General features: G+C 52.4%; 1 protein-coding gene across 3 annotated transcripts in view; it reads left to right on the top strand.

Moving 5' to 3' along the window:
- The first annotated feature begins 4,391 nt into the window (after positions 1 to 4,391).
- ACTN4 (actinin alpha 4) overlaps positions 4,392 to 9,003 on the top strand; it is a 71,176-nt gene continuing 66,564 nt past the window's right edge. For all 3 annotated transcript variants that reach the window (XM_035023435.1, XM_035023433.1, XM_035023434.1), the window contains exon 1: positions 4,392 to 4,661. In XM_035023435.1, the coding sequence (XP_034879326.1) occupies positions 4,500 to 4,661 (162 nt within the window). In that variant the 5' untranslated portion in view covers positions 4,392 to 4,499. The remainder of the gene's footprint in view (positions 4,662 to 9,003) is intronic.

The raw sequence follows: 9,003 nt of genomic DNA, 5'->3' as shown, positions 1-9,003 counted from the left end.
TAGCTAGGCCATTCCCTCCCCCCCATCCACAAGTCTCAGCCTGCACCTAGCCAGTGCTACTTGCTCTGTAGCTGGGTTGGTTACCCCAGTCTTACACAGGAAGGACTCTGGAGCCTGGCAGAGTGACCTTGGGCAAGTGTCTTCCCCTCTGAGCCCGGTGTGTGCAGGAAGAAGGGATAGCGACAACAGCGACCGCCTTTGGGGGAAAGTGGAGGAAAAGAGAGGACATCGTAGATGTCCAGCCCTTAGCGTAGCCCCGCAGCTGTCACTGAGGAAGTGTTTCATTCTCGTGAGCCATTACGCCTGAGCTTGGCCTCCGGAGAGGGCAGTGGCGGTGCCTGGGCTGTCCCCCGCTTCCCGGTCCTCCCTTGTCTGCTTGCATTCACACCCACCATTCTTTTGAGGACACTGACTGGGAGCCAGGGCAGGGCGGGACACCCTTTGCCCTGGGTTCCAGACCTGAGCAGGAGCCAGGAAGCAGGGTGTGCCCAAGTCCTGGGGACAAAAGGTGCCTCTGTGGCTCGAAACTTGGGAGCCAGCCCTAGGGGGTGGGAGAGGGGCGTAGGAGAGAATACTGGGACGCTATTAGATCATGTAAGTCAAAAGGCACCCCCTCTGCGTGAGGACTCCCACTCACCCCGGTTGGCAGGTGCCTTCATGTAGATACAACCCGCACAACTGACTGGCTGCTCTGCAGGGAAGAGGAAATGACCTTGACCTCTTTGGAAAACCACAGCTTTTCCTTCTTAGCCTACTGCTTTTGCTCTGGGAGGATCCTTCAAGCAGCTAAGAGACCTGGCTATAGAGAAAGCCTGCCTGCTTTCAAACCCCAGCCTAGCGACCTTTAGGCACATTGGTTGACCTCCCTGTGCCTCAGTTTCCCAGCTGGGGAGAGCACCCACTTAAATGGTTGCTGTGAGTTCATGCATTTGAAGAGTTGAACGTAGTCTGGCCTGTAGTAAGAGACGATACGTTTGCTGCCGGTCTTGCTCTCCCGGGCTTATTTCAGTTGCTTCCATAGTCCCCTCTCGACACCGCGGTATCTGTTCACGTTCCCACCCTAGGAGGACATAGCCCTGTTTGGTTCGTTTCACTAACTAGAATTAGCAATGGAATACAACAGGGGCGCCTGGCTGGCTCAGCTGGTAGAGCATCTTGATCTTGGGGTCATGAGTTCAAGTCCTGCATTGGACATAGAGCTTACTTAAAAAAAAAATGTCACACGTAACATTTATAAATAAAGGGAGCCTTTAAACCTCACTGACCGGGGCCATCCACTTCATCTGAGCCCTTCCTCTAGAAGGCTTTTCAGTGTCCATTGGGAGCAGGCAGGGTGGGGCTGATGGCCCATAGCCCCAGTGGCTCTCCCTGCCAACTAGGACCAGCACAAAAGTCCTGGTTTGGTTCTCCAGGTCACAGCCAGCGCTCTTGGATCTTTGGCCAGTTCCCGGCATCCCCTGGGAAAATGGGAGGTGCCCAGGCCTTGTCCCTTTCCTTTGTGTGCCATCGGATCCCTTCCAGTGCTTTTTCGAAAGAGGTGGGGAGAAATCCATGAGCTCCCATACCTGGAGGAGCCATGTCTTCTCATCCCCAGCTCTGAAGGTTGACTGTGACACAATCCTCTCCATTCACACTGGGCCAGGTCCTGCTCTAGTCTACCTTCAACCCTTACCTTCTTCCCTTTCCTGACTCCAATCAAGTTCGCACTCCCGGGTCGCTCAGGTCCAACCCTTGGGAGCCGTCTTAAGTCTGGATTCTTCCTTCATTCTCATGGCCAGCCCCTCCCCCCATCCAATTCACGACAGTCAGTCCTGTCAGCTCCATTTTTCCAAATGCTTCCACTGCCTGTCCTCCACGGCTCTCTCCTCCTCCAGACCCTGGTCCTGACCATGCTCACCTGGACCATTGTGGCAGCCCCCTGGCTGGTCTCCATGCGTTCACTCCACCTACAGTCTGTTCCCCTCCTGTGGCTGCTGGATCCTGTAAACAGCAATCCCAGCCCTCCTCCTGCTTAGGGTCCTCCCTGAACTTCCCATTGCATTTCCAATAAAATTCAAACTCCTCATCATGGTTTTAAGTCCATCTATTCATTCACCTAAGATATATTAAGTGGCTATCTTGTGCCAGACACTACTTCAGAGACTAGGGAAACGGCGGTGACCAAAGATCCCCACGCTCACGGCCTGACATTCTTGGGAAAGAAACAGATGAACCACAAGCCAATCATGTAGTATGCTAAATGGTGATCAGTACTCTGGAAAAAATAAAACATAGGAGGGAAGGTGTAGGATGCTATTTTAACCAAGGTGGTCAGGGAAGGTCTCACTGAAGAGGGGATATTTTTGCAGACCTGCAGTGGAGGAGGCTGTTGAAGCTTTGGGGATCCAGTATGTGGGGTAAGTGTTCCAGGCAGCGGTAACAAGGTATCACCCAGTGCAAAGGCCCTGAGGTTGGAAGGTGCCTGGTGTGTTTGAAGAACAGTGAGGAGGAAGTCAGCTGTGTGGCAGGAGCTCAGAGACAGAGGGGGAGAGGGAGGTGAAGTGGGAGGGGAAATGGGGACAGGATGGGGAAGACCTTGGGGGTCTGGCCGAAGCTCCAACAGTGTCTTGTTTTGTTTTTATTTTTAAAGATTTTATTTATTTGACAGAGAGACAGCGAGAGGGAACACAAGCAGGGGGAATGTGAGAGGGAGAAGCAGGCTTCCCGCTGAGCAGGGAGCCTGATGCAGGGCTTGATCTCAGGCCCCTGGGATCATGACCTGAGCTAAAGGCGGATGCTTAACGACTGAGCCACCCAGGCACCCCCAGGAGTGTCTTGTTTCAAAAGCGGGGCTGGGCTGGGCCAGGGCAGAGAAGACTCCTTCTTTAGCTTTTCCTCCTTTCTTTGACTTTGACTCATACTCAGTATTGCACCAAGGAGGGGTTCTGAGCAGAGGAGTGAGAGACTTAGGTGAGAGATTTGACTCAGGTATTCACAGGCTCCCTCGGGCTTCTTGTGGGAAAGAGAGTGGGGTGGAGGGATGGGAAGGGGAGCAGGGAGATGGTAAGGAGCCTGCTGCAGCCGTCCACGTGAAGACAGGGCAAGGGTGGATAGGACTAGGGTGGGGCCATGGAGGCAGGAGGAAATGGGTGGATTCTGTATATACTTTTTATTTTTTTCTTAAGATTTATTTATTTATTTGACAGAAAGAAAGCAAGTCTGGTGGGGAGGGGCAGAGGGAGAGGGAGAGGGTCTTAAGCAGACTCCACGTCATCGAATGTGGAGTCCCACGTGGGGCTTGATCTCACAACTCTGAGATCACAACCCAAGCGACCTGAGTGGAAACCAAGAGTTGGTTGCCTAACTGACTGCACCCCCTGTATATACTTTTGAGATGGAACTGACAGAATTTCTGAACCTGGATGTGGGGTGCAAAGACAAAGAGGAGGCAAGGATTGATTGCAAGGCTTATTGCCCACACAGCTGGAAGGATGGAGGCACCATTAATTGAAATGGGGATGACTGTGGGATGATCAGGTTTGGGAAGATCGGAAGCTTAGCTTTGGATATTTAAATTTGAGAAGCCTATGAATGTGGCAATGTCATTTATCTGTATTAATTTGCTTACTTATTGTTGCCCCCCCCCCACCATGTGAGCCGCTTGACAACTAATCATGCTTGTCATGCTCAGCACTCTATGGCCAGCGCAATGCCTGGCACACCACAGGTGCTCAGTAAATGTTTGTTGAATAAATGAAGACAGACAAGTCCCCAAACTCCTTTACCTTCCTGCTCAGCCAGTATTTATTCCAATATACCTAACTCTTGTGTCCATTTTGTGAATCCTTCAGGTCTGTGTTCAAATGTCCTCCTTTTCTGCAAAGCCTACCCTGACTACTGTTTGGCATTCCAGCTCATGCTTAATTTTTCTCCATAACATTTATCAAACCTTGGACTGTACTTCCAAAGATTTTGTTATCTTCCTTCACTAGAAGGTAGTTCCACGAGGGCAGGGATTTCTGTCTATCTTGTTTAGTGCCAATGCGTAAAACATGATCTGGCACACAGTCGGCGTTTAATAAATATTTGCTGAATTTGTGTTGCTGAATGGGAATACACATTCCAGGCCTGGGCAGGTTAAGGCTTGATGGCGAGACCCCGCCTTATGAATCATTCATGATCTGGCCCCGCCCACACGCAGAGAACGCGCGCGCTCACGCGGGAGAGGGGACGCGGCTCGTACATGAGCTGAAGAGGTGGGGGGGGGGAAATGGACTCTGCGCAGGCGCCGGGTTCCCCGAGGCGGGTCCCGGCGCCTTTCTAGTTAGGAGGCGCGCGCGCGCGGGAGGGCGGCGGCGGCGGCGCGGTGCGCAGGCGCGGCGGGCAGTGCGCAGGCGCTGGGGGAGGGCGGGCTAAAGCAGCTGAAGCGGCGGCGGCGGCGGCGGCGGAGGAGGCTCGGGCAGAGGGGCGGGAGCTGCGGCGGGAGCGGACGGGCTGGTGGGCGAGCGAGAGGCGGCGGAATGGTGGACTACCACGCGGCGAACCAGTCGTACCAGTACGGCCCTAACAGCGGGGGCAATGGCGCCGGCGGCGGGGGAAGCATGGGCGACTACATGGCCCAGGAGGACGACTGGGACCGGGACCTGCTCTTGGACCCGGCCTGGGAGAAGCAGCAGCGCAAGGTGCGCGGCCCGCGGGCCGGACGGGCTGAAGGGCGGCTTCCGAGGGAGGTTGGGGCCCGGGAAGAGGATTGGAGGTCTCGAGAGGGAATTGGAGGGTCTGTGATGGGAATCGGGGGTCATGAGAAGGAATTGGCGGGACTGGGAAGGGGTTTGTAGTCCTGAGAAGGAATTGTAGAACTTGGCCAAAGAATGGGGAGTCTGAAAAAATAATTGGCGGCCGTGTAGGGAATATGGAAGTCTTAAAAAACAAAAAACCCCACAAAAATCAGAGAGCCCGATGAAGGAATTGGAGGGTTTGGGCGGGGAATTGGGGAAAACCGAGATGCATGGAGACTTCTAAAATGGAATTGGGGTCTGAGGCGGAATGGAAGGGTGAGAGGGTGGTTGGAGGTGCGGAGAGAAATGGGGGATTCTGGAATTTGCGGACCAGAATGGAATTGATGGTTGGGGGAGCCTGAAGAGGAGCTCGAAGATGGAGGGGGTTATTTGGGGGTGCAGAACGGTCTGAAGAAGATTGGGGTTGGGGGAGTCCTAAAGGGGATGGAGATTCTGAAAGTCTGAAGATGGAGTAGGGGCGCTAAGAAAGGGATGTGGAGTCTGAAGAGTAGTGGGGGGACCTGGGAGACTTGGAAAATGAGAGGGGCAGAGGAAAGAAATGGGTGTGAGACTGGGGCATGGGAGTGCAAGGATGAGTAGGCGTGCGAATGAAAGAAGTTAGGGAGCTGTAAGAAGTGTTGGAAGGGGTGAGATTTATTGGGGGTGCCCTGTTCTAATTGGGAGGCAGGAGGAGTAAGAGGAATTGACGAGGGATGGAGAGGCCGAAGGGGGATGCAGAGGATACCTGGAGTGTTTAGAAGAGGGGATTCTGAAGAACTGATGGAAGGCTGAAAAGCTCAGCCAAGGGTTGGAGGAGCCTAAGGGAAAGGTAGGGTGGAAAAAGGTGAGCGTGCTGGAGAGAATGGGAGCGGCGGAATGGCGGGTAATGGGAGGGAGATTAGGAAAACGAAAGTCTCATTAGGAAGGCAGCATGTGATGGATAGACTGAGAAAGGAATTTGGGGGGGGAGGGCTTCTAGAGGTACACAGTCTCGGGACTACAGAGTGTGTTTTGAGGCGGGGGGAGGGAGAATAAGGGAGGACGCAGTGAGAGTGTCAAGAATTGTGTCTTTTTGGGGGGAGGGGGTGTAGGGACCCTTAAAGCAAGGTCTGTTTTCAGGTGGCATGTTGGGGTGTGGAAGCTACTTAGGGGGGACTGCAGTAGTGAAAGGGAGATCAAAAGGAGTGGGAGGCCCAGAGAAGATGTTGGGGGGGGTAATTCAAGGTGGTTGAGGAGGGGAGCTCTCAGCTGATATAAGAGAGGGTTTGAGTGTGTGCATGAAGAGCTAAAGAAAGGAGTGTGTTGAGTGGGTGTGTGTTTTGAGAGAGGTGGTTTAAAGTGTGTGAAGAGAGTGGCAGGTACTTGAAGTTAGAGGCTTTTAATATGTTCCGGAGATCTGAATTTTCTTCCCAGATTTGTTACTCATCAGCTTTGTGGTCCTGGGCAAGACCCTTGCTCTCTCAGTGTAATTCTGTCATCTGTGAAATTAGGAAGGGTGGAAGGAGGCGTCCTGTGATGCTACAGAAATGGATGTGTACTGTGTGGGGACTTTGGGAGGGGGAGATTTGGTGGAGCTTTTTCAGGAACATCGGGCAGACTCAAGGGATTTGAGCGATGAGCTGAGGAACGAGAGCGGAGAGTGTGACTGGAAGCCTCTTGAGGGTGTGAATTGGTGCTCAGGGGCCCAGTGCAGGCCACCCAGGGTGGAGGGGAAGGGTGAAAGGAGCAGCTGTTCCTGGGGTGGGGCCTGGCATAACATTGGGTAAATTCCCAACCTCTGCTTGAATTTCCTCATTGGGTGGGGGTGGCGGGTTGGTGATGGTGTTCTTCTCCATTGCTCCACTTGTCTCCGGGTGGCTAGGTTGAGATAATCTGACATAGAAATGCTTTTTTGAGGGGAGAGGGAGATCTAGCCTGCTGTCACAGCAATAATTTATTGCCCCAGGCAGTGCCGGGTTGGAAAAGGTTAAGAGTTGCCAAGAGACTTGGAAAGTTGGGAGGGGAACAGGGGGCCGCAGGGTTGTTGTTGAGTATTTCTGGGATCTGTCTTCTCCAGCTCCAGGTGCTTGGGAAATTGAGCCCCTGACTCTTTTCTCTCAGGTGTGAGAGTGGGGGAACCTTCCCTTTCCCTCCCTTCCTGTCTTGTACCCCTCCCCAGATGACTCCTTTTGCTAGCTCATTTCCACTCCCTTCTGGGAGTTAGGGTGTGTGCTCTTCCGTGGTTATAGCCTCCCTTGCACACAGGGTGAGGCTGGGGCACCATTCAGGTCCTGGGCGGGAACCGGGACTCACGGGAACCCCAAGGCCCTGCTGCTGTGTGTTATTTTCCCTCTTCCCTTTCTCAAGGACCAGGCAAGGTTGAGGGAAAGGGTGGCTCACATTGTCCTCTAATACAAGCTGCTTTCAATTCTCAATAAGGGTCAGATTTAGTATATCCTGCTTTATACCCTACTGCAGCAAATATTTACACATAGCTGTTCTTTGGGGGAAAATACTGCTTCACTGCTGTGCACTTTCCTATTATGGAATAGGGATCCTTTATGAAATGGGGGAAGGAGTAATGGAAAGGAATATGTACACAAATTTTTACTGTGTTTCCCTGTTTCTTTCCCTTCTAAGAAGAACCCCCTCCCCCCCAACGGTCTGGGTGAGTTTTTCTACATTACAGTGTCAGTTTAGCGCCTGACAGGTTGTCCTTCTTGCCTCTCCAAGGCTGAGCCACGGGCACAGGGAGAGTGGCAGTCCTGTGAGTATCTTGTGCATACTCACATACTCTGAAATAATCTGTGTCCAGGATAGCTGTAGTCCCGTGAAGTGTGTGGAATTGAATTCTTCTGGGAATTAGGCAAGGGTTGGTTCAAGTCAGGGTGTGTGTGGCTTCTGGTGGTTCTCACTTCTACCTGAAGCCATTTGCTCTGACTTCTAGGGACCCCAGCAGTTCTGACATGGAAGGCCCTAAGTTTTCTCCTGGGGGGATGGAGCAAGGACTGGTCCGGTGTTTTGAGCAAATTCTCCAGCAGTTACACTTCTCGGCCACAGTTCCTTCTCCCAGCTTCTGGAAAGGGTCAGCCTGGCTGCCGCCACCTACTCTCCTGGACAGGAGAAGTCCCTTGTCACCTCCTCCAGGTGACCTCTGGCATAGCCAGAAGGAACGCCTCCCTCGCTAAGCCTGCGTGTTCATTGAAACGTCACTGCTTACAGGGACTCAGTGTTTAGACCCCTGACCTTTGGCTCAGGTCTGTATTAAGGGTGAGTTAATTATTTGAAAGTTCTGAGGGTGTTTTGTTTTTCTCCAAGCAGGTTTTTTTTTTTTTTTTTTTTAAGGCTGACAATAGAGGCCTCAAAGTAGCATCAGTTTTGTTCCATTACTCTAATTGCTTCCCTCTTAGGATCTGGCTAAGACTGACAGGTCCGTAGCGGCTTTCAAAATTAAATAACGTACCTATCACAAAAAATTAAATAATAATAATAAAGATTTAAAAAACCCCATCAGGGGCGCCTGGGTGGCTCAGTTGGTTAAGTGACTGCCTTCGGCTCAGGTCATTATCCTGGAGTCCCGGGATCGAGTCCCGCATCGGGGTCCCGCATCGGGCTCCCTGCTCGGCAAGGAGCCTGCTTCTCCCTCTAACCCTCCCCCCTCTCGTGTGCTCTCTGTGTCTCTCATTCTCTCTGTCTCAAATAAATAAATAAAATCTTAAAAAAAAAAAAAAAAGAATCTTAAAAAAAAATTAAAAACCCCATCAAACTTAATTATCATCTAGAAATAAGACTGTAAAGATGGGAGGGGGCAACTATACTCTGCCCTCTTGGGAGAGGGGTAGAGGAAGCTACTCGGCTACTAAGCCCTCCCTTCCCTCCCCAATCCCTGAGAACGGGTCTTAGAACATGGCTTTTCTGATGACTGCCCAAGAGGTGAGGTCTGGGAGGAACTGCGCCCCTGGTCGCCACTCACACTCACTCAGTTGAGAGTTGGTACCATGCGTGGGAGCGGTGCCTGCTAATCCCAGGCAGTCCAGGGCGGCAACCCAGGACTGCCCTCTGCCTTTTGAAACACCCTCCCTGGTTCCGGCTTCCAAGACCAACAAGGAGGCTTGCTAGGCCACCTTGGCAGCAGGGCGCTGACTCACTCTTGGGTTGGAGCTGGTGCTAAATGGTTTTATTTAAGGGCAGCTGATTGCCTGGCCTCGAGTGGGCTTCCTTGTGGGACAAGCTTGGTGAACATGTTGGAGGAACACGGTGCAGGAAA

Source organism: Mirounga leonina, unplaced genomic scaffold (genome assembly GCF_011800145.1).
Source record: "Mirounga leonina isolate KUSES-001 unplaced genomic scaffold, KU_Mleo_1.0 Mir_177, whole genome shotgun sequence".
Classification (NCBI taxonomy): domain Eukaryota; kingdom Metazoa; phylum Chordata; class Mammalia; order Carnivora; family Phocidae; genus Mirounga; species Mirounga leonina.
The sequence above is the reverse complement of the archived record's forward strand: the minus strand, read 5'-3'. Positions and strand labels throughout refer to the sequence as shown.